Source organism: Tursiops truncatus, chromosome 1 (genome assembly GCF_011762595.2).
Source record: "Tursiops truncatus isolate mTurTru1 chromosome 1, mTurTru1.mat.Y, whole genome shotgun sequence".
Lineage (NCBI taxonomy): Eukaryota > Metazoa > Chordata > Mammalia > Artiodactyla > Delphinidae > Tursiops > Tursiops truncatus.
In genome coordinates, this window is record NC_047034.1 from 86,488,815 (window position 1) to 86,514,301 (window position 25,487).

Below are 25,487 nucleotides of genomic sequence, written 5' to 3' on the forward strand. Positions count from 1 at the left end.
TATGAGAGTAGAAACCGAATCTTTATTCTTTGTTCACATACAAGACACTAACATTTGTTTAAAGATAATTATGAATTTGCCTACTACCGTAACAAGGATTCATCAATGAACTGAGACTTCAAGCAAAATTATATATTAATACCAATGATGCAAAACGTCAAAAATGACACAAAAACGCCAAGCACCGAATTGGAGAAAAAACAAGTTAAACGTAAAGATCCCATTCATCCAGTATTCTTGGAATACCGGCAAAGACTAGCAAACCCTCCTGTCCTTTCTCCTTCCAAGAATACTGCTGAAATAAGCCCTAGCTGGCAACCTCAGAGCTTGTCAATATATCCTGAAATTTCTAGAAAAGTTGCTGACCAAGAAGTGCGGCCCTAGCCACGAATCACCAGCACCGTATTCCAAAGGGAAGGCAAATCCGGCACAGGATGTAATACGTTTGTGGACCTGGCAGCACCTGAGCAGGAGGGTGTGGACCTGAGAGCCAAGGTCGGTTCCGCGCGGGCAGCGCCCTCGGCCCGCCCAGTCCGGGCCGTCGAGGTTTTCCCCACCCCGACTCCCAGCACAGCAGCCCCCGGACTCTACCGCTGGCAATGCCCCATATCAATCTCTCCATCCGGGGCCATAGGAGCAGTCGCCCCTCGCCCTCCCCACAAGCGAGCGCGAGGCAGGACTGCGTTTGCCTCGCGCGAGTCCATACAGAGCTATATTCCAATGCCCCACCCCAGAGCTTGCAGCCATCTCTCCAGCCCTCTTGAGAGTCGTGTCCCCGGACATACCCTTCACACCCTGGCCATTTTCCAAAGACCGAGCCCCGCAGCCTTACCCCGGCCCCCAAAAGCACACCCCTGGAAACAGACCTCCGCCTCCAGCCGACTGAGTGACTCTGATCCGCGGCAGCACATTCACGACACTTTCGCGATTGCCGTAAAGGGATATAGGGTCGGAACAGGAGGCGGTGCGAGCGCGCACCCCCAGTGGTGAGCGCGCCCCAGGGCCGGCTTAGCTGCTCGGGTGCGCGCTTCTGGGCCTCTGTCCTGCCGGCAGCCTCCGGAGCCGGCAGTCCGTACAGGCAGGGACATCCAAGCAAGGTAGGCCAAAAAGGGGATGAGGACCGGCCCTAGTTCCCACTAAGGGGTGTGTATCAGAGAATGGAATCGGGCGAGTAGGGAAGCGGACGCTGCCGGGAGCTCTCCACCCCCGCGGTGGACGCGCGAGTCGCGTGCCAGCTCGCCCTGCCTCCAAAGACTACGCTGTGCGACGCGCGGGAGAGGGACCAGGTGCTGGCCAGAGCCGCAGGCGGGCTGCGAGGGGGCCTTGGGGAGGGGGGGGCGGGAGGGGGTGCAGGCTGGGCTCAGGTCTCCGCTACTCACCTTTACGTCCGGGTTCTTGCTCTCTCCCCCCAGCTCCCCTCCTCTCCGCGACCCGTTTGCCCCAAACCCGACCGAGCTCTGTCTGCCTCTCGCATCTTTTCCCGGCACCAAACAACGCGTTAATCCAGCTCTTCGTCCGAGTGCTTCGCGCTTCCGGAAGAAGGCAGCGGTGAGTGTAAATAATTCTTTGGTTTTATTTGTTTTAAGCGGTTACCGAGAACCTTAGCCCCAGTCCCACGAAACACAGTGGTTGAGTATGCATTCCCTTTGTCACTCCTGGGCTCAGATTCCTTTTTGCGGGGTTGGGGGGAGAAGGGGGAGAAAGGTTTGCAATTGAGGTACGTGGTGACCTTGTGTTTACTCGAAGCTCAAGTCTACGCGGAGTTTTGTCGCGGGAAGCCCAATACAGAAAGGTAAATGGCTGGTCCTTTGTATCCTCACAACCGTGCTTACATTAGGATACATTTACAAAACACCACATTTTCCTAGTTCTCCCAATTTAAATTTGTAAATCAGTACCCAAATGCAGCTCTAATTTGCCGTGCATCCTCAGATTCTCCCCGACTTCTCTCCCTGTAACATTTGATCCAACTTGTAAAACAGTTACTTAATTTTCTAGACTATTTAATTTTTAACCGTTACGAGAATATTACATTTGTTAGAAGGCCAAATTAGAGTTTAGAAAAATAACCATTTACTATTATGCTTTGCATTGGGCATGATTCTGTGTACCTAGGGCTTTATTTCTTCACTTGGAATATCCAGAATTTACTTTTTTATTGTTCCTAAGCAGTCACCACTTAGAGGAGACAGCGTAAGGAATTCATCTTTTCACTGGTGGCATTTAAATATTGGTGAAATTCAAAAATTGCAACTGCAGTTCTGATTCACGGATCTTCAAGGAAAGCAGAGATAGGTGAGAGATGCAAGAACATTTTGTTAAACACTTTCACTACTATATGAAGGTTATTCCTGCATATTTTCAAGTATCTTGAAAAGTTTCTTAAATTGTTAACCATTAAAATTCTAATTTTGCTTGGCTGGCAGTTAGCCAGCCAAGCTTCCAGCTTTCCAGTGTGATGATACATAGGCAATAGTAGTCTTCCTCACCTAGTCGGTGCACTTAAATTTCTCAGTAGTCCTTAGCAAACTGGTAAACTATTTCAAGCCCTGCTTTTCCTCTAAATTGTCAGTTTAGATAACTAGAACCCTCAAAGCCTAAGGAGATAGGAATCCAAGATGATTCACATATACAAAGAATGAAGTGTTGTCATTCCCCATCCCTGTGGCTAATTGTGGTTGTACAAATCACCTTTCATTATTATATTGTATGCTTACTCTGTACTACTCTAAGGAACAGAGCTACCTTACAAATCAGAATACTGAAACTCAGAGAAGCTAAGTAACTTGCCAGAAATCATACAGCTGGGATGTGATAAAGCTAGGATTTGCACTTAGATAAATCTGATCTTACAGCTGTGTTCTTTCCATTGCATCACAGGGACTAGTCAGTGCTTTATTTGGCTTAATAATAAGCTATCATTCTTTCCTCATTATTGTCTTTCCTTCTGTGGGAAGGAACTCAGTGTTTTTCATTTTATTTTATCCTTTTTGAGATCAGCGAAAGATGTCTAATGTGAGAAAGGATGAGAAATTGATATCCCAAATTTAAAATATTATTTAATTCCAGATGGTACATCATTATAAAATACACAAGTGTCAACTCTTTAAAGAAAAAGAGAAAACGTTAATAATACTATAGCATAGTGTTCTATCCATGAACAATATTGGTGCATTGACTTGAAATTTTACATGTTTTAAAAGCCTGTGGGTCGAAACAACCTCTATTTTCTTTGTGTGTGGATTTCAGGATTTACAAAAGGTGCAGTTTTGGGCAGATTTGAAGACTGGTATTTTGAGAACTTGTAAAACAGGTAATTTGTCTTTTACATTCTAAAAGAGGAACAAACATTTATTGACCACCTATGAGGGCATCTTTATATATATTATCTTATTTAGTTCTTGAATAAACCTCTCTGAAGCGGGTATTATTTTAGACCATTTACTGAAAGTTACCGGTATCAGCAATGTGTTTAGGTTCTTTACTTGTGCTATGTCAGTGTAATTCCTGCAATAATTATCCAGCTTAGTCCAATAGAACTTTTCCACGATGATGGAAATGTACCATATTTTCACCATCCTATATGGTAGCCACTAGACACCTGTGGCTTTTGAGCACTTGAAATGTGTCTCGTACAACTGAGGAACTGAAATTTTAAATTTTATTTTATTTTAATCAATTGAAATTTTAATTTAAATAGCCACATGTGGCTAGTGGTGACTATATTAGACAGTGCAGCTTTTACCAATAATATTATTGCCATTTTTCAAAGGAGAAACTGGTTCAGAGAAATTAATGAAGTTTGCCCAAGTTTGCACAATTTTATTTAAAAAAACGTTTTTGAGCAGAAAAATGTTTTAGGACTGTTAATTTGGCAGTGCACATAGAATGGGTGGATGGGAAGAAAAAAATAGGCCAAGAGAATTGAGAATCTGATTTGAGTGTTTACACTGGCAACTAGGAAGAAGAATGGTTGCCAATGACTGAAGGTAGAAATGCCATTTAGTGACAACATGTGAGGGCTTTGGATGAGAAAACCTAAGGTTACTCTGAGGCCTTAGAATCTGGATAGCCTGGAAAAACGGTAGTACGAACAGATCTTCCTCCACTTACAATGGGATTATGTCTCAATAAACCCATTGTACGCTGAAAACATCATAAGTTGAAAATGCATTTAATACATATAACCTACAGGAACCTGGTAGCTTAGCCTAGCCCACCTTAAACTTGCTCAAAACACATTAGTCTACAATTGGGCAAAATCATCTAATACAAAGCCCATTTTATAATAAGGTGCTGAATATCTCATGTAATTTATTGAATTCTGTACTGAAAGTGAAAAGCAGAATGGTTGTCTGGGTACAGAATGGTGGTAAGTGTATCGGTTGTTTACCCTTGTGATTTTTGTGTCTGCCTGGGAGCTGCATCTCGCTGTCACAAGAATATTGTACTGCATATCATTAGCCTGGGAAAAGGTCAAAATTCAAAGTAAGGTTTCGATTGAATGTTTATTGCTTTTGCATCATCATAAAGTGGAAAAATTCTAAGTTGAACTGTCGTTAAGTCGGGGATCTCCTGTACTGTTAACTGAAATGGAAAAATAATGAACCTTTTTGGGGTTTACGAGAATTTGGTTTGGGTTATTGAGTAATTTTTATGAGCAAGGCCCTCTTCTCTGCTTGGGCAGAGAAGTGAAATCCCTCACCAAGGATTTTATCCACTTCAGACACCCTCCCAAACTTTTATACTCTAGAAGATAATGAGCTGTAAGAGATGTGCAAATCAAATGTTCTCAGAGGAAGGGGTGTTTATTTCCAGATGCAAAGGGATTAGGGAAGGTTGTGTGTGGAAGATGGTATTTCAGCTTGATTTTGAAGAATAGGAAGGATTTGGACATGAAAAAACAATTAAAGGAAGAGGTCATGTGGGAATTCCCTGGTTGCCTCATGGTTAGAATACCCGGCTTTCACTGCAGTGGCCAGGTTCAATCCCTGGTCGGGGAACTGAGATCCCCGTGAGCTGTGTGGGGTGGCCAAAAAAAGTAAAATAAAATAAAATAGGCTCTCCCATTCTCCCTAGAGGAAGACAGTGCTTTCCCCCAACTTTGAAATGAACCATCGCCTACTTGTCCCTCCAGTGAAATCCTCCGACATCTATCTCTACCACTCCTACTGTCTTCTCTGACATTATCTACTACTCTGGAACCTGGCTGGGACCATTCCTTCCAACATACCTGAGACTAATGCTACCCACAGAATTCTGGGAGTTGTAGTGTTTGTTTGTTTGTTTGTTTTAAAAAAAAGAGGTCATACTTCTAGCAATGGGGTGGACAAAATGTTTTGAAAATCCCTTTTGCCAAAACACCGAAATGCTGAATATATTAGCCTTGTAAATGCATAGCAGTTCACGTAGGAAAGAAACATTCTCAGGACTAAAAAGTCGAAGAGAGCTGACACCAGAGTAGTAAACCAGTAGTGTGTCTCTTTTGGGGCCTTTGAAATAAAGTACAATCAAAGGTAAATGATAAGCTCCCCCTGCTCACCACCCAAGGTAGAGAGATAGAATTCATACCCCTTTGACCTCCCAGGTGTACAACTTCCAGAGACACTATTCACATGATACAGTTTGTGTAGATGATGCCTGTGTGTCAGGGGATGACTTTTTCGTAAAAAGTAAAATGTAAATATTTCTACTTGAAATTGTACAACTCATGGCCTTGGAGAACCACCTCCCCCCAAATCAGCCAGGACGCTCAAAAATCTATACACTCAACGAAAGGTGGGCTAGGAAAAATACCTCCTTCCTGGCAAAGGGGGATCACTAAGAAATTTGTTCATTTTCACCACAGCTCCAGGTGGGGGAATAAAGATACCACATAAGAACTTGAAACTACAGGGCCTGTCATCACTCAGATTCATGGTTCAAATTTACTTATCTACATGGTCTAAAAAACCTGGAAGCCAAGAAATTAAAAGTCGGCCCAGGTTCGTAATGTGCCAGAGTGCTTGGCAAAAGTAAATACAGACCCTCCCTGGAATGATTCACCCTTAATCTAAGCCTCTTAGAATACTCCCAGTTAAGATCATCCAAACAGGAGCTCATAGTCAAAAACAGAAAAACACATGTACAAGGGCTGGCAGAACCAACAAATACGGAACTAGACTCCTAAAGATTTTAGAATCGAATTTATCAGAAACAGGGCTTCCCTGGTGGCACAGTGGTTGAGAGTCCACCTGCCGATGCAGGGGACACGGGTTCGTGCCCCGGTCCGGGAAGATCCCACATGCTGCGGAACGGCTGGGCCCGTGAGCCATGACCGCTGAGCCTGCGCATCTGCGCAGCCTGTGCTCCGCAACAGGAGAGGCCACAACAGTGAGAGGCCCGCATACCGCAAAAACAAAAACAACAACAACAAAAAACAAAATAACATTTAAAGAGATGAAAGGAGAAACATGAAAGATTTTAGAAGTTAATCAAAATTTATTGAAATTGAGAATTATTGTCCCAGAAACTTATGTTGGGGAAAGTCCTATAGGAACTTGGCAAGGAACTCATGATTAGCTAAACAGAAGAGTAAAATTGATGGAATGTTAAGGGCTGACAGGAAAAAAAAAAACAGAAAAGAGGAGATTATGACAATTCAGACAGGAAATTACTCAAATCAAGTTTATAATGGTGACTTTAGGGATAAAGGAAAAGAAACTTATTTGGCAAGATTTAAATGTACATATTTTAGCAGCAAGTCAGATGATCAGAGTAAATGACAAGTACAAGTCAAAAATGGCTGAGGTTTTATTATCTGGAAGGTCAGTCTGAGATGAGGAAGCTGAGCATATTGGAGGATTGTGGAGATTAGAATTGTAAGTTTTTACAGAGTCCTTGGGAAATACTAAATTTCAGTCCATCACACTATGAAAAAATACTCCTCCAAATACGAAATTATTTTCACATGCGTAGGAGTAATTTCTTATAATTTGAAAATATTTCTGTATTTATTCTTTTTAATTAAGTGCATGCAAATACATTAATATTTTCTAATTCATATTATTGACCTCTTATTACTTACTAACATCGTCAGTCTGGAATTTAAGGGAGAAAATGGTGATAAGTGGTATGTGTATATGTAGGCCCTTTCAAGTTTATTGAGGAAGATAGAACCAAACAAGCGAGTAACAGTTAAGTGTGATGAATGACCTGGTTGGGAAAGTGAGCCTGCTGTTGGGAGCAAAGCAGGTACACTCAGCTGAAGCTAGAAGAGCTGAGGCTTGAAAATGTATAGCAGTTAACTGGTGGTAGTGGGGCAGGAGGGGTGACACCATAGTAGTCTAGTCATCCAGGCAAAACAACGTGCACCAAGTTTCAAAGGTGCGCAAGAGGGCATGACACACTTGACGATCTGAAAGAAGTTTGCTGCGGCAGTATAGCATGGTGATTGGTGTTAGACTGGAACTGCCTGAGTTTGAGTCCTGTCTCTACTGCAGCCCTATGACCTTGGGCAGTTCTCTTAACCTCTGTAATTCTGTTGTGAGGAGTAAACGAGATCATGTATTTAAGGTGTTTAGTAGCCTTGCTGACACAGTAAACACTGTGTTTGCTTTTGTAATGATGATGAAGATGATGATAGCTAGGGCAAAGAACTAGGAGCAGACAGAACTGGTGGGAGAGGAATACAGAAAGGTTAAGTAGAGATTGGACAACAAAAAGACCTTATAGACATGTTAAGGAGGAAGGACAATTTATAAGGGCATAGGGGAGGCACTAAAAGGTTCTTTGGAGGAGAATAAGGTGGTCAGGTTGGTATTTTAGAATTAGAAGGCTCATTCTGATTTTTAAAGTCAAGTCTAGGTGGTTATAATAATTATCTGGTCAAGAAATGATGGTGGTTTAAGTAGGGTAGTGGCAGTGAAGATGGGGAGAACGAGTAGATTTGAGGAAATTTAGGAGGTGGAATAAACAGTCCTTGGTACTTGGTTGTGTGTGGGAAGATGGGGGAGAAAGATAGTGTCTAGATATGGCAAGTGGGTGAATCTTGGTTCCATTAACTGAGAAGCTGAAGGAGAGCAGGTGTCAGTAGATGGTGTGGGGGCTGATGAGAAGTGAAACAGCTGAGGATGATAAGTACAAGGTTGTGGGATGGGATGGCTAAAGCAGAATAGATGAAATACGTGTGAATAATCTTTTCTAATTTGTTTTTCTCTGCTTCAGGAGACGTGTTTGAGATGTGGTGGTTTCAGCAAGGCCTCAGTTTCCTTCCTTCAGCCCTTGTAATTTGGACGGCTGCTGCTTTCATATTTTCATATATCACTGCTATAACACTTCACCATGTTGACCCTGTTTTGCCTTATATCAGGTCAGTGAAATGTATTCTTTTATGGAGAATGGTATGTCTCATTCATATTTGAACATTGAACCCAACATTCAATTTTAACATTTTAAAATTCAACTTTTATGTTTGATATTACAACAGTGAAAGGGACATAAAAAGGAAGTTGTATTTGGCTCTTTCTATGTGATAGAGAAATGTGGAGACAGAGGGCTAAGGTTCATTTAGTGAATTATGACACCTCAGTGCCTTGTCTTCCAAATAACTATTGGAGGTCTCAGAAGACAGAATTGGAATTATTCTCCCCTTACCATTAAAAAATGCTAGAGCAACGATAATAATATTAAAAAATAATGATAATGACAAACATTAATTGATCCACTTACTGTGTACAAGGTAATGTTCTAAGCATTCTTCAGGTCTTAAATAATTGAATCCTTACAGCCACCCTTTGAGGCAGGGACTATTACCCCCAGTTGGTAGAGGAGGAAATAAGGTCCAGGGAGATTAAGTTGTTTGTCCAAGGGCACATGACTCAGTAATTAATGGAACCAAGATTCAGTTTGACTGGGCCATTTGATTCTAGAGACTGTGCTCTTACTCTTTTTTTTTTTTTTAACATCTTTATTGGAGTATAATTGCTTTACAATGGTGTGTTAGTTTCTGCTTTATAACAAAGTGAATCAGTTATACATATACATATGTTCCCATATCTCTTCCCTTTTGCATCTCCCTCCCTCCCACCCTCCCTATCCCACCCCTCCAGGCGGTCACAAAGCACCGAGCTGATCTATGACATGTTGCCTAGATCTTTCTGACACATTAAGTATCTAAATTTATTGATAATAGTTTTGAAATTTCAAAACTACTCATGATGTAAGTATGGGTACTCAATTGCATGTGCTATGTCCATAACCCTCTTTCCCCCCCCAATTATAAAGGCAATATGTGCTTATTATAACAAATTTTAAACACTATTAGAGTGATTATAAAAATAAAAAATGAAAGACTCTTCCAGCCTCCCTCTAGTTCCTGCCCTTCCAGAGGCGATTAATGGTTTGGTTGATTTCCTTCCAGAGTTTGGTTTGTTTTGTTGTAGTTGTTTCATTTATTTATTTGTTTACCTTCTGAAAAATAACCTTTCCAACCCAGAAAATAGTGAACTTTTAAAGGATGATAAACCAAAAGGCTAAATTTATCTTTTTTAAATGTCAAGAAGAGGTCAGGGCATTGCCATTACATTTGTTGTTACCACTACGGTATGGCGTAGCACAAAGGACACCAACAAATTGAGTCCACTTTGGGAAGATTTACAAAATCCAAAGGTATTTTAGAATTTAAGTTTCCAGTTCTAGGAATAATTTTGATAAGTAGTTACCTCTGTTTGCCACTCTGCTAGAGGGACATGCAGCTTAAGGAGCCAGTTCATTCTTTAGTAACTCCAGGAGAGCATACATATTCCTGAGCGTCCTTCAGCATTTTTATTTCCCCTTAGAGAACTTGTCTGTTTGAGTTCTTTTTCACTTTCAGTTCTCTAATGGTACTGCATGTGATTCTCTGATCGATATGACCCCAGGCACTTCCTTTTCTGTCTCTGTCCTTCTACCTTTTAACTTTTTTGCAAATGAACTTAGTATTGTTGCTCGGGGAACTTTCTCCAACATTCTAATATATTTAAATTCAGTGGTTGAGTTAGACTAGATACTCTGCAGAATTCCTTTCAGTTCATAGACCCTACCTAAAAGGCTTAATTATTAAAGTCCCCAAAAGACATAACCAAATATAAATTTCACTTCAAAGACAATTCACAATTCAAAGACAATTCCACTGCAAGTGTGCTTCAGGTGTTCTCTTAGTTCAAGTAGTGAATGCTCAAGTAGGGTGCATGAGACTAGCCACTGGGGTATAAGAAGAATTTTTTAGAACTTCTATGTATTTTTGATTTCAAAATATTTAAACTTACATTTGGGAATTCCCTGACAGTCTAGTGGTTAGGACTCCACACTCTCACTGCTGAGGGCCTGAGTTCAATTCCTGGTCAGGGAACTAAAATCCCACAAGCCACTCGGTGCGGCCAAAAAAAAAAAAAACTATTGAAACTTATATTTAGTATATGTATAATAATATGATAAATAACATATAATGATGATCAGACAATTTTTTTTTGGACGGTGTGTGATCAAAATAGTTTGATGACTCCTGGGTTGAAGTGCGATGCTGATGGGTGTTTTCACTTATAGGCCAGTTTGTCATTCCGATCCAGAGCACACTTAGCCAGCCATCTTGGAAGTGCGTGCTGTTATTTACTTATGGGGTAATCCAAAACAGGAGCATCATTTGGAATATGACTGTTAAAATTATGGATTTTTTTCTGATTATAAGAATAATACATATGCATTATTCTTGAAAACTTGAAAGGTAGAAGGAACGACAACAACGAAACGTAATCCGCACTCCCTGAAAGTGATCAAAGAGTAACAAAATCTTTTGTGTCTGAAGAAACATTTTAGAGTGGGAAGGAGCAATCCTTAGAATTCATATTTGATGCTTTACTTTTCCTAAACCTAATCCAAATGTTCGCCAAATCTTATTGATTCCTTAGCGGATATGACTTTCCATTTCTTTTTTATTCCCATTACATTGTCTGAATTGAGATCCTTCTTACCTCTTTCCTATAGTACTTCAATTTGAGGCTAAAGAGTTTGTCTTGTTAATCTTTTCAGTAGTTTGAGAGAAGGGGAAGGAACTAACATTTACTGGGTGTCTCTTGTGTGTCTGCTGCTGTGCTAGACACTTCACATGCACGACCACAGTTTTGTTTCCTCATGTTGATCTGATGAGGCTGGGAGGGAATTGATAGCCCCATTTCACAGATAGGGAACCATCTTAGGTATATAAAAGGATGTTCTCAAGGTTCCCCAGTTAGTAGTAAATGGTGGACTATTAATCAGGATCTATGCATTTCACCCTGCGCTGAAAGACAGGCATGTAACAGACATATTGCAGCAGAGCGTCATCTGTGATTTTAATAGAAGTCTGGACTGAGAGCTGTGTGAGTCAGCAAGGCTGTCTTGAGTGGAATCTCTAGAAGGGTAAGGGCTTGGTCTCTTGTACTTACCACTGTGTTCCTGTCCCTAAAATGCTGTCTGACAATGCTGGTAGGTGCTTGATAAATATTTTTTAAAATTAATCAGGAAACCATTAGGTGTTAATTGAATTATAGGCGAGAATAACAGATGCCAAAAGAATCATGAAAGGTCCTTTGGTGTTTAGAGAATATTCAGATGAGACAGGTAAACGTGCCACCTGACTGATGTAAGTTAATAATGCAGCCTTAACATAAATAAGGATAGCTTTTTTATCAATTCATAGTGATTTCTATTATATGAAAAAGAAATAACCTTAAGTGATATAAGAAAAAGGTGAACAAGGCAATTATTGCGAGCTCAAATTATCATGTTCTTATTATAACATTATGTAAGAGTTGAGCTCATAGATTTATAAAAAGATAAAGGATTTGAAATAACCCCTTTTGTTTCTTATCCCTTAGAAGAAATACATGTGTATACTAAATCTAATATGAGAAATCCTCATACCTTTTTTTTTTTTTTCTTTCAGTGACACTGGTACAGTAGCTCCAGAAAAATGCTTGTTTGGGGCAATGTTAAATATTGCTGCAGTTTTATGTAAGTAGTGAGAGTGGTTTTAACAATCAAAATTAATAGCTGAATTGCCCTTTTCTTCTTTCAACACTGTTGGGTTATTTATTTTACTTTCTGGTTACAATTGAAGGAATGTTATCACTAAATCATTGATCACAGATATGTTTCTTTTAAAGTAAAAATAATTTCTAGAAATGCTAAATTATGGAAATCTTTTAAAAATACCTATAAGGCTATTTGACTACTATAGAAATAGAACTTGTAAAGTATAACCAAATATACTTGCTTATAGAAGTTGTAAAGTATAACCAAATATTCCTTGAGGCCCTAAGTGGATTTCTTAAGCAACCAATAAAGGACAAAGAGCTGTAAACACACTGACCACAGCTGACCCCAACAAAATTCCTTTATGATAAACACTTCAGAAGTTTGAGAATAGCTGTGGAACCGTGTTTTGATTTTTGAGTGATATTCTAATGCCAAAGAAATTGAGTTCTACTACAGTATTTTACATTCCTGTTCATTATTTTTTTGAAATTAATTAATTAATTAATTTATTTTTGGCTGTGTTAGATCTTCGTTGCTGCATGTGGGCTTTCTCTAGTTGCGGCTAGTGGGGGCTACTCTTTGTTGCGGTGCACGGGCTTCTCACTGCTGTGGCTGCTCTTGTTGCAGAGCCTGGGCTTGAGGCACATGGGCTTCAGTAGCTGTGGCACTCAGGCTCCATATTTGTGGCACACAGGCTTAGTTGCTCCACGGAATGTGAGATCTTCCCGGACCAGGGATGGAACCCGTGTCCCCTGCATTGGCAGGTGCATTCTTAACCACTGCGCCACCAGGGAAGTCCCTGAACCAATTTTTTTATTAATGGTTTACTAAAATAATACTTCTTCCATCAGTCGTGATTGTTTAAAATATTTGCATGTTTCCATATGATGTTTATTATTTGGTCAGGTAAAACATTGAAGTTAAAAAAATGATTCTTAAACAATAAGGACAGTCAAGTGGGTTTTATTTTTCTGTGTAACTGACTGCTATATCTGATTGAGCCAAGTTGTAGTAATTTGAAATAAAATGAAATGGGAGCAAGGCAAATAATCCTTCGGTGTTTTTTGCCTTTCATTTTATATGTGTTCTAGAACTAATTACTTTATATTTTAATGCTAATCATATAGAATATTTTGTGTTTTATGTAAAATTTATTTCTAGAGATTTTCAGAAAACATCAAACTTAATTTCTTAAATTTTTGGTAATTTTTTTAAAAATAAATAAATAAATTTATTTATTTATTTTTGGCTGCATTGGGTCTTCGTTGCTGTGCGTGGGCTTTCTCTAGTTGCGGCGAGCGGAGGCTACTCTTCGTTTTGGTACGCGGGCTTCTCATTGCGGTGGCTTCTCTTGCTGAGGAGCATGGGCTCTAGGTGCACGGGCTTCAGTAGTTGTGGCATGCTGGCTCAGTAGTTGTGGCTCGTGGGTTCTAGAGCACAGGCTTGGTAGTTGTGGCGCACAGGCTTAGTTGCTCCGTGGCATGTGGGATCTTCCCAGACCAGGGCTCCAACCTGTGTCCCCTGCATTGGCAGGCAGATTCTTAACCACTGTGCCGCCAGGGAAGCCCTTTCCTAAATATTTTTAATATGAGGGCTATGGGAGGCAAACGACTTGCTCAGTCACACAGAGGTAGCAGTAGTTTCACAGTGCAACTTTAAAAGTTCTTTAAAATCTACAGCCGTTTTTTTGTTTGTTTGTTTTTTTATTGTTTTTTCTTCTATCAGATTAGCTTTAAAAGGAAACTCTATGTTTCTGGATAGCAGTGACCTTTGTGAGCTCTTTATTGGCAACTTTATTCCTTAGTTATTTATTACTTTGTTGTTTTTCCGATTATCTCTTCCCAGGCATTGCGACCATTTATGTTCGTTATAAGCAAGTTCATGCTCTGAATCCTGAAGAGAGTCGTATCATCAAATTAAACAAGGCTGGGCTTGTACTTGGATTACTGAGTTGTTTAGGACTTTCTATTGTGGCAAACTTCCAGGTTTGTGTTTTAGCTCAGCACAGGTATTTTCCTGAAGTACATAAAAATACATGCTAAGAAAGAAAACCTGAAAGATTCAGTTACATGTAGTTATTGTTTTTTGCCTTAACAAAATGGAATCCACTGCCTTTAAATTACTTGACCCTCTTAGAAATTAGAAAAATTCATTCTCAGTAATCTTCTGAACAAATACAAATTATTATAACTTTTTAAAGATCCTCAGGACTCTTTACTTACTAGATTCTTTATTACTACTTAGTTGGAAATTACTCCAAGACCAGAGAGAATTGACATAAATTATAAGTGACACAATTACAGACTTAAACTCTTTTTTTATTATGCCTAACAAGTCACACTCATTTACCTCTTTTATATTCTTGTTTAGATGTTCCTGTTTATTGCCTGCATCCCTAGGTGCCCAGCCACTTAAATGAGGAAGTCAAGGGAGGAGCTATAGCTTTTCCAGTTTTTTTCTCAGGGAATTCTTTATGTTAAGGTAGCAGTCAGCCTTCAGCAAATATTTGTAAAGTCTCCACGTTCCTTTCTACTGACATTCTTTCAGAGGAGTCTTTGGTAATACCAGCTGCATCCTAAGCATATGGTGCTTTTTTTATTAATCCCTGCAGTCTTTAGAGTTTCAATCTATACATTTGGTAACCTGTTTCGACATCTAGTAGCTATTCAGACATACAAACACACCCTCATCATACAAATACATGTATAAAGGCATATTCCATCTCTCTTTTTTATTCAAAGTTCTCCATTCCTATAATGCTTCTGATTGAGTACTCCTATTTTTCAGTTTTTTAGTAATGGTTAATACTAGTAAACTCTATAAGTATAATCCAAGTGGATATTAGGGTAATGCTTGCCGCTATAACGAAGTCCAAAATTTCAGTGGCTTAACACAATTGAAGTTTGTTTAATTTTTATTGGAGTATGGTTGCTTTATAATGTTGTGTTAGCCACCACTGCACAACAAAATGAATCAGCCATACACATACAGCACAATTGAAGTTTATTTCTTACATACATGCATCCAGTGCAGGTATTTTTGGTTGATAGATGGCCTTCCTCCCACAGTGATTTAAGGCCCAGACACTGTCCATCTTTGGGCCCTGCAATTCCCTAAAACTCTGTGGTCTTCTGCATCTAGCTGCCTGAAACAAAGAGAACATGCACAATTCACCCCTACTTCTTAGAAACTTGGACCTGGCAGTGACTCGCATCATTCCACTGGCATTCCTTTTTGCTAGATGTAAGAGGGGCTGGGAAAGGTAATCTTGCTGGGCATCAGTTCCCAGGGCAACTCTATACTGTGGAAGGGACACAAAAACTTTTGTGGACAGCTAGCTAGCTGTCTACCACAAATAGGGTCCTGCCTTCCCTAATCAGTTTGTATAGCTCAGTGTTTAAAAAATGCATTTGGAGGTTTTTAGTATATGGATAGTGATTCTTTGCTCCAGTTATCCCTTGATCAGTTTAACAATATCTCTCATGACTGTATGGTAAAAATGGATTCCAAAGTGACCTCCACATATAGCATACTACTCCTGTTAGTAACTGATACTTTTTTACACAGTCCAGTAAATTCCAATGGCAGTTCCTAATAGCACCCATTGCAAATTATTGCTGGACCCTATTTATAAGCAGACCCTGTAGCATTACCTACATATCAAACAGTTCTCCTTCCTTCCTTTCTAATGTAAACTTTCACTGCTTATTTAAAGTGGTGAATGCATTGTCTCTTTCTCCTGTCCCCACTTCTCTCTTGCAGAGACAAACTCTAGTTGATTCATATATGGAAAAATTGTACACAAACCAGGTCTATAAATGGTTTACAGTTAGAGAGCTTAACTTGGAAGAGAGGCAAGAACTTTGTTTTAAAGTAGGGACTTGTTGGTTTTATCTCTGAAATATTTCTTGAAAACATCTGCTTCTCTCCATTTTCATTTCTATTGTCTCTGCCATCTCCTTCTCAACCAGTTTAGATTTCATCACCTCTCCTCTGGATTACTGCCCTAGCCTCCCTAATAGTTCCTCTGCATTCACTGTTACATCCCTTTAATTTGATGCCTCAGCCAAAGTAATCTTTTGGAAATATATGTACACCTCATTCTGTTTCCTTGTACCGCTGTTTAAAGCTCACAGGTCCAAGGTCACATGAAAAGAGATAGAATCAAGAGAGCAAAAAATAATTTGTTAAACTGCCAAACTGCTTAATTAACTCAAAGGTCTTTTGTGATCTGGCTACTTTCTACCTGTCTGGCCTCATTCTACATCATTCCCCTCCTAATATTGTACATAACACGGGGTCTTTCTGTGTTCCTTAAATAAGACCGGTTTACTCTGTTTCATACATTGTTTCTTCTGTTGCACATTCCACAGCCGCAAGCCTAAATAGATGTAGGCAGACTATATTTCCTCAGGGAAGTCTTTTTTTGTCAATAGATTTCCTCCTATATATTTCAGGTTTTCTTTCTTTATGTTCTCCAGGCCTCTGGAAACTAATTCTGTGCAGCACTTTCTTATAGTCTAATTCTTTATCTATATTTTTTAGATTTATTTAAAAAATTTTTAGTTGATATATTTCCACTAATTATAGCTCAGTGGTTTTGTTCACCATTGTATATCCAGCACCTAACATAGTACTTAGCACAAAAACTCTGACTTAAAAAAATACGTATTTAATTTCTTTGAAAACAAGTGTGTATAAAAACACGCAGCAAGGGACTTCCCTGGTGACCCAGTGGTTAGGACTCCGCACTTTCACTACTGAGGGCCCGGGTTCAGTCCCTGGTCGGGGAACTAAGATCCTGCAAGCCTCACAGCCACAAGAAAAAAAACATGCAGCAAAACAAATATGTGTCCTCAGTGCCTAGGAATATTTCCCTTCCTAATGTCTACTGAAATAAAAACGTACAACGTGAGGGATGTGAGTTGCAGTTTTATCTGGGGACTTACTGAGGATGATAGCCCGGAGGCAGCCTCTGAGATAGCTCTGAGAGACTGCTCCAAAGAGGTTAAGGGGGGAGGTCAGCATATATGTGTTATTGGAGAAAAGGTACGTGCTATCAAACACACATCTCAGTAGAAGGTCTCTGCTAGTCACAAGGCACAGATATCTTAGTTAATGATCTTAGTGCTTTTCTAAGTATGGGAAGAAGCAAGAAATTGGGTTCATAAAATTGTCTCCTGAAAACATCTAACTGTCTCTGAAGGCCTGTTCTGCCAGTTTCCACAGAGCAGAGTGCCTCATTCCTGATCTCTGCCCTGAGCTCCTTCCAGAGTATGTTGAAGGTCAGTGACTACCGTGGCTAATGACTCAATCCTTGTAGGGCCAGATGGCGAGCGACATTCTTTAGTTGGCACTAGGATATTCATCCTCAAGGAAACTTGAAAGGGATAACTAGGCAGAAATCGATGTTAATTTTCTAGGGCTGTCATAACAAAATACTACAATTTGGGTGGCTTAAAAATAACAGAAATCTATTCTCTCAGAGTTCAGGAGGCCAGAAATCTGATATCAAGGTGTTGGTAGGGTTGGTTCCCTTTTGGGGGCTCAGAGGGAGAATCTATTCCATTTCTCTCTCCCAGCTTCTAATAATTCTTGGCATTTCTTGGCTTGTGGTAACATAACTCTATAATTTATGCCTCTGTTGTCACATGGCATTCTCCCTTCCTAGAAAATTTATCCTCATGGAGACTTTGGAAGGAATAAAGATTAGTTCTTAAATTTCGTTAACTGCTTTTAGGTGAAGATTACAGGCCACTCAATACATAGTTTTTAAGTTCTATAGCAAACATTTGCCCCTGACCACACATATCTCTGTAATTTCTCTGTCTTTGTCAAAGAATACATTTTTGTCTTTGTTAAATGATATATTTTTAAAGAAGATAAAATCGTGACTTTTGTACATGTCAAAGATTGGATTTAATTTACTAATGAGAGGAATAGTAGGTAATACAAACCACTTCAAAAGAGAAATCAAAGTACCACACATTTATAGTCAGATAAGGAATGCTCAAATGAATTTACAGATAGATGCAAAGCTAGCAAAACTGGTCATTATTCACAGAGTGATAGTCAATTTCATTCAATAGGACACAATATGCATTTCTATTCATACGGATTATTTGTGTTATTATGCATTTTCAATAAGTTAACTTTTGTCTATACACATAATATCCATCATTGCACAAGTTCTCTCTGCAAAATAGCCTAATCAAAGACAAGTGAAATTCACACTTCTGTAGAACCATTCCCAGAGGCTCTAGTATTCCATTGAAAGAATAATCTCTTGCCCGTTTCAAGATCTTTTGCTGTTTTCCTAGTCTCTAAAATGACAAAATTGAGTGGATTAAGCAGAAGTGCTGGCCAGTTAAAACCAGTTTTATATACCTCTCTTTTGATTATAAAAATACAGTAGTAAATGCTCTCCATTCTTTATTTTTCTTTTTAACTACAGGATTTTGTTGATGGAACTGTGTACTGATCACATGTGGGCATTGGTCAGGCTGTATCTGTATTTAGCTTCATCAATATATGAATGAAAAACATTGCCTGCCATTTCCGTAAACAAAGGGTATTGCAGCCATCAAGCCACTACAGCCACCCGGGCAGCGAGCCCTGAGGAAACTCAGGATGGAGACAGATGGGTGGCGTGCAGCCACCCACCAACGGTACACCCTGAGGGGACTCAGGATGGGGCTGGATACTGGCCCTAGACAGCTAAGGTGCTTATCAATGGAATGATTTCAGTGAGCCCCGACTCTTGCATCTTCCCAAACAGAAAAGCACAAAATTAATTTGAGATACCTGGTTTTCTTCAATTAACAGTAATTTTCTTTGTTGTAAAACTCCTATATGTCCTGGCTCCTCCCTTTTGTCTTGAAGCAGTCCCTTAGAGCCGTGTGAGAGGCTGCCTCTTGGGCTTGAAGTCTTCAGAAAGTCTGCCAAATAAAATATAATTCTCAACTTTTAGGTTGTGTTTTTTTTTTCTCTTCAGTCGACAAATATATGCGAGAATATTTTTATGGAGAAAAATTCACCCATATTCTTGCTCTTAGCCCTAAAATAGTCAGTTTCATTTTTGCAGCCTTTATCCATATATCTACATATATAGGTAAATTCACATGAACCAAGAAGATATTACCATTTTGTATTATGTTTTATGGGTGCTGAATGTTTTTTTTTTCTTTGTTACCCAGAGTGGTAGTAACAATGACTTTTTTTCCCTTCCCAATTTTCATAACTTATTGCCAGTTAAAACACCTTATTGAAGACCTTATTGAAGTAGCACTTTCTCTCTCCAAAAGGAAACCAATGCCATTGGCAAATAAATTGTTACCTTTTCTTTCTTTTTTTTTTTTTTAACATCTTTATTGGGGAATAATTGCTTTACAATGGTGTGTTAGTTTCTGCTTTATAACCTTTTATTTCTTTATACTAGAAACTTCTTGTACCTTCAACTAAAAAAGTGGACTCTATGTGAATTAGCACAGTTGATTGTAGAAGGAGGGAACCAACCCCTAACCTAACCTCTCTTCTCCTGTTACCTTCGTCATACCCTCTTTACCAAGTGCTGCATAGTACCTTCTCAAGCAAATGACATACAGACAGCATCAGTTTAGAAAAATACAGTTCAACCAAAGGCCTTTGATAGTAGAATTTTTGGTGAACTACTGTCATCACTTTTAAACAGGGACATATAGAGTAAAATGTAAATGGATACTGATAAGAGTAAGGCAAAGGAAAAAAATTAATTAAAAAGTGAAAACAAAGAGTAAGGTAAAGGAGAAGATAACTACAATTTATGGTAATCCCTCATTGTATAATTTATCAAAACCAATCAAACTAGAGACAAGGGGGGATGTTTTAATTTGTTGAGCCTTTAAATTGCATTTAGATTTTAATTAGGTTTAAGTTGAGACTCCCTACCCCCTGCATTCCCAAGCATCCTAGTCTTCTTTAACTTGTTCTACTCTTTCTATAACCCATATCACCATTTAGTATACTATGGAATTTACTTATTTCTAAAGTTTATTATTTAATGTGTAAATGAATAAATACTATCATGTTTTCAGTAGTAGCATATGAAGTAATATGGATTACTGTAATTCTCAGGTTTATGCTGAGTACTGAGGGAAAATTACTTCAGGAAATAATTTGTAGAATCTGCAGAGCTTTTCCACTCAGTGAATGTCCTATTGAAATCGCTGGGCTTGTGCTTTTAAATATTGTGTTGTCGATGCGTTTGGGGTTTCTTTTATTTACTTATTTCTTCCTTTTACTTCTCAGAAAACCACCTTTTTTGCTGTACATGTATGTGGAGCTGTGCTCACCTTTGGCATGGGCTCATTATACATGTTTGTTCAGACTATCCTTTCCTACCAAATGCAGCCCAAAATTCACGGCAAACAAGTCTTCTGGATCAGACTACTGTTGGTTATCTGGTGTGGAGTAAGTGCATTTAGCAGTATCCTTTGCTGTAGAATGTGGCTACACTTGGAATTGAATAACAAAACTTAAGTGAACATTGTTGGCATATTGTAAGTAGGCCTTTTGTGGGTGATATTCTTGGGTTTAGTAAACCCTAAATCAAAGAATTTGAAACGTGAAATTCAAATATTTACATGGGACCTAGTGACTGAGCTAGAAACAAAGATAATGTCTAGCCTAATCATACTTACTTCAAAGACAGGAAGGATTAGTTAGTACCCTCCTTGAGAACAATTATGTAGCAAAAGCTTATGATAGAACTAATGAATTATTGAGCAAAGAGGGATTGACTATGCATCATAGTAATCTTCTGGGCACATTTTAAATTTTACTACTGCCATGTAACATGATGTCTTCAAGAAATGGGTTTGGACCTTGGAAACAAATGTATGTGTAATCCTTTTATATCTTTAAAGAGATTTTTGTTTTGTTTTAAATTAAACTTACAGGTCTTCCCTGAGATTCTTCCTTGACTTACTTTTTTTTACAGTGCTGACTTGTTCATCACTTTTGTACAGTGGCAGTTTTGGTGCTGATATAGTACAGAAACTCCATTGGAATCCTGAGGACAAAGTAAGAACTGAGAGTCTATAAAACTTAGTTTTATAGTAAAGATGACTGTTTTGGTTGATTTTGATGTATTTGTCATTTCACTACTAACAATAAAAGTTTTTCAGTAGAAGAATCAGTGATGTCTTAGGATTATTTTCTATAAATGACAGAGTTTATGTAGAACCATCCACATTCTCCTGTCACTTTGTGGTCTGTGAACATTTTCAAAATCTGAAGAGAATTGTGATGGCAAAGAGTTTTCTCAGAAATTGACTCCTCTAAAGGTGGATATAGTATGCAGTATACCTGACTGAAACCTTTTATTAGTAGAATACTTGTTTTCTGAATTGAAAAAAATTTCTTTTCCTACTTTTTGTTATCTGGAAGTTTATTATTATGCACTCTGCATTTGGGTTCCAATATAGTGGATATCTGAATGGACATAGCATCTCTGATACTGAGAAAAAGCGAGGTGGGACATATACTTGAATAGGTAATAAAATGAGTCCATCTGTTTTCACAAACCACTCAGGTGGCATTTTATTTTAAATTATTTTTAAAGAATCAGCCCTAGATAGGACATGTTTGTGAGAATGACTAAATGAAATAATTTACTAGGCTCTCCTAATTAGAATCCATATATTATTTAATGCTCAAAAAATAGCACTAAGTTTATCATGAGCATCGTTTACTTAAACTTTTTTTAGTGGCATTTAATGACTCGTGGCTTTGGGAAAGGTAGTAACTTCTTGTTTGTAGAGTAGAAGTTCTCCTGTCTTAGTTATTCAAATGAAAATTTTACTTGCTGTGGATGAAACTATGATAGATCATTTAGGACTATTTCTAATGTCTGCCTTTAATTCTAGAGATATGTTAAATAAATCAGGGGTTGATATTCAGAACGCAGATTGGTTTATAAATATTACAGGTTTTTTATTTGAGAAAAATTATAGATCATTTGAATGAAATTTCATAGAATTATTCTTTTTTTGTTGTCACTTAAGGGTTATGTGCTTCACATGATCACTACTGCAGCAGAATGGTCTATGTCACTTTCCTTCTTCGGTTTTTTCCTGACTTACATTCGTGATTTTCAGGTAAGGAAATGTAGAATTAGATTTATGCAGTCAAACCTCCTTCAGGTGGAATAAGAAAGCTTTCTATAGCAACTCTTGCCTTTTCGAAAATTAACTTCTTAAGCAGTGATGCTGGAAGAGGAACTTCTCAGGTGAATTGTTTCTGTGTTTCGAGAAATAGTGTTTTGTTAGCAAGGTCCAGTCTTGAAAATAGGGTTGTAAAACAACTGAATTTGCAGAAATTCAGAGAACTTTTATCAGCTCTGCCTACATTTACATAGGCCATCCTCAACATTTAGTTTTACCGATTCCTCATAGAAACCAAAGAACACCAAGGAACTTCTGAGGAAAGAAGCTTATTTTTCCCATTTCTGTTGGTACTACAGCAGTACAACAGCTGTCTCTCTCTTGTTACTCATTAGAATTGATTTACATTCCTAATCCCAAAAGGTATTCCTCAGAAAATATTGAACGTGTGATCTGTCTTTAAGGAGCAAACTTCTGTATGTAATGTTCTTTTCTGTTCCAGAAAATTTCTTTACGGGTAGAAGCCACTTTACATGGATTAACCCTCTATGACACTGCTCCTTGCCCTATTAACAATGAACGAACACGGCTACTTTCCAGAGATGTATGATGAAAGGACAAAATATACCTATGGTGATTATGATTCTCAGGGATTGGGGAAATATTCATGAAAGTTACTTATTCTGCTCTGATATTTTCAACCAGTTAATCAAGGCTGACAGTGATATCAAAGAATCCTGATAATCAAGAGACATGAATTAAGCCATTTGGTGTTGTTTTAAAGGATATCTTCAAGAGGACCGTGAAAAAACATTTATGCCTATACTTTTTTATCCCAGAAAATAAAACCAAAGGACTACAAAATTGTAGATTTTTTTCTACTTTTTTAAGAGAAACAACCAGAAGTGCACCAAGCAGTCTGCAAAATCCAGCTTTTCACATTTTAAAAAACATTACAAATCATATTTTGTTTGGAGCACTTATGTGATTTATGTTTCAGGACCCCAAATAATCAGCAGTGCTCAACAGCTCCTTTAAAATTGGGTTTTGAAGTAATAGTTTTACCATATTAATACATTTCTTATAGCCTTTATAAAATTTATTTCGTCTGGAATCCAACTTTAAAGGGAAGCAGACCTGAATTCATGTGAGCACTTTTATTGCTTAAGCTTTGCACAAGAGATTCTGTAGATATTGATTTGATTCCTGCCACAAGGCCAGATAGTATGCTAACTGGTGTATACACATGCTTGTGATAGTTTTATGAAGCTTAGTCTCTGATATGAGATTTTAATTACTAATGAATGAGAAAAGTAGCTATAGGTAAATTTACTCCAGTTGTGTTTTGCATAAGACAATGGTTAGTGTTCCTACACAAGTCTGAGAAGTTTGTGAATAACAGTAAGTATAATTAAAATAAAAGTCACCTCAAACTGCACTCAAGAGTGAAGATTTTCATTTATAGCAAATTATAATTACTTGAAAAAGCAGCCTTGAACAGGCAAATGCTGAGCCTTTTTTAATGGGATGTGATCTTTCTATTATACAACCCAAATTCTAAAGGACAATATCAGCAATCCAGAAAAACTAGGTACAGAATAATTGTGATACATGCATCTACCAAAATAATTTTCTTTCTCTCTGGTCATGCAAGTGATTGGATAGCTTCGACTTGGATCCTTATCTGTGCAGATAGAGAATGGTTTACAGATGCCAGATAAAATTCAAAAGAAGAAAATGCTCATCTGGAAGTGCCCAGTGACAAACTGGTTTGCAAAAGAATCTCTGACGAAGATTAACAAGTTTTATCTTTTTAGAAGAATTGGGTCCATAGCCAGAATAAAAGATAGTAAGAAAAAGTTTAAAGTGTAAGAGGGAGCAATTTTAGGAAACATGGTTATATGGTGGAAACGTAGATCTCAATTATGAAAAGGTTGCTAGTTATAGGACTCTAAATAGTATTTCTGAAGACTTCTGGACTCATAAGAGAGAAAATGGAATAAAATACTGTTTAGCTATTTCAAGCATCAGTGAACATGGGAGACATTTCAATAAACATTGATTGAAATCTGGCATCACTAGAAAAAAATTGTCAATACAAACCATAAAACATTTTTATCATGCCTCTGAAAATCATGGTGCAACCACATCTGGGAAACAGCATCTAGTCCTGATTGCTGTCCCTCAAGGAAATGTAATTCCAAGTTGTGAAGGACCATGGTATGGTAAGAGGGAAATTGATAGAATCAAAGTTTATAAGATTATAAATTATGTGTGGGGGAGATGGCACAGGGAAGCACATGGACTTGTACATCCATACTAGAATATTAGACTTAGAGGTATACTAACAACATTAAATTATTTTAAAACAAAAAATATTACTTGGATAGTATTTTAATTCCATTATTTAACTTTTACCTTTAGAAATAACATGGGCTGAAAATATGAATAAGTTCAAAAAGGGATTATAAATAAAGAGATTTTTGAATGTGCCTTCATCCCTCATCTTAAGGCTGAATTAGTGGAAGACAACCATATCCTACCTCAAAATATGCCTTGCCACCACTGTCAGATATAGTAGCTTGGATGAACGGTTAAGGTAGTTAAATTCAATCAATTTTGTTTTGAATGTTTGGCCTTTAGAATAGGAGGTTTTAAGCTGACAAAATTAGCAGATATTTCCTATGTCCTTGGAGACACAGCAAGACTGCATTTCCCTTTTAATTAAGTATAGGCATAAAACCAAATTTTAGCCAGTGAAATGTAAATGAAATGGATGCATTTGCTATTTTCGTATTAAGGTTTTGAAAAACAGGAATGCTCTTTCCCAGTTTTTTCTCTTTACACCATTTGTATATTGATGACAACAAGATTTTTAGGAAATGGCAGAATCACACGTAGGAGCTTGAACTAGTCCACTTTTTTTTTGCGGTACGCGGACCTCTGACTGTTATGGCCTCTCCCGTTGCGGAGCACAGGCTCCAGACGCGCAGGCACAGCGACCATGGCTCACAGGCCTAGCTGCTCTGCAGCATGTGGGATCTTCCCGGACTGGGGCATGAACCCGTGTCCCCTGTATCGGCAGGCGGACTCTCAACCACTGCGCCACCAGGGAAGTCCGAACTAGTCCACTTTTGATCAGATTTTAGAATACCAAACTAAAGATCTAACATAATTTAAGAACTCTGTTTTTGTTTATCCTAATTCCTAAGATTATATTGTATATTTCTAGAATAGTGTCATATTGTAAATGCGCGATGGATTTATGAATGAGAAAGACAACTTCTCTTGTCTCTTGTGCAGTGTTCTGTA

General features: G+C 38.3%; 2 protein-coding genes across 16 annotated transcripts in view; one reads left to right on the forward strand and one right to left on the reverse strand.

The window, feature by feature from the left end:
• Positions 1 to 1,399, reverse strand: part of CEPT1 (choline/ethanolamine phosphotransferase 1) — a 36,451-nt gene extending 35,052 nt beyond the window's left edge. The window contains exon 1 of one of the 4 annotated variants that reach the window (XM_019919704.3): positions 1,380 to 1,399. The gene's annotated coding sequence lies outside the window, so the exon portion shown is untranslated. Of the gene's footprint in view, positions 1 to 785; positions 803 to 832; positions 990 to 1,379 lie in introns of those variants that run through there. The other 3 variants (XM_019919703.3, XM_004328752.4, XM_033862073.2) reach the window with 3 other exon arrangements.
• Positions 963 to 23,613, forward strand: DRAM2 (DNA damage regulated autophagy modulator 2). Of its 12 annotated transcripts, none has more exons than XM_019919708.3 (12): positions 963 to 1,097; positions 1,413 to 1,548; positions 1,747 to 1,792; positions 2,170 to 2,295; positions 3,250 to 3,313; positions 8,206 to 8,350; positions 11,942 to 12,009; positions 13,879 to 14,018; positions 20,320 to 20,497; positions 21,011 to 21,093; positions 22,077 to 22,169; positions 22,678 to 23,613. In XM_019919708.3, the coding sequence occupies exons 6-12, from the start codon at positions 8,220 to 8,222 to the stop codon at positions 22,783 to 22,785; spliced, it is 801 nt and encodes a 266-aa protein (XP_019775267.1). In that variant the 5' UTR covers positions 963 to 1,097; positions 1,413 to 1,548; positions 1,747 to 1,792; positions 2,170 to 2,295; positions 3,250 to 3,313; positions 8,206 to 8,219; the 3' UTR covers positions 22,786 to 23,613. The 12 variants fall into 12 exon arrangements, with proteins under 12 accessions (XP_019775267.1, XP_019775268.1, XP_019775266.1 ...); XM_019919709.3 differs by having other exon boundaries at positions 2,173 to 2,295; XM_019919707.3 differs by lacking the exon at positions 1,747 to 1,792.
• The last annotated feature ends 1,874 nt before the right edge of the window (positions 23,614 to 25,487 follow it).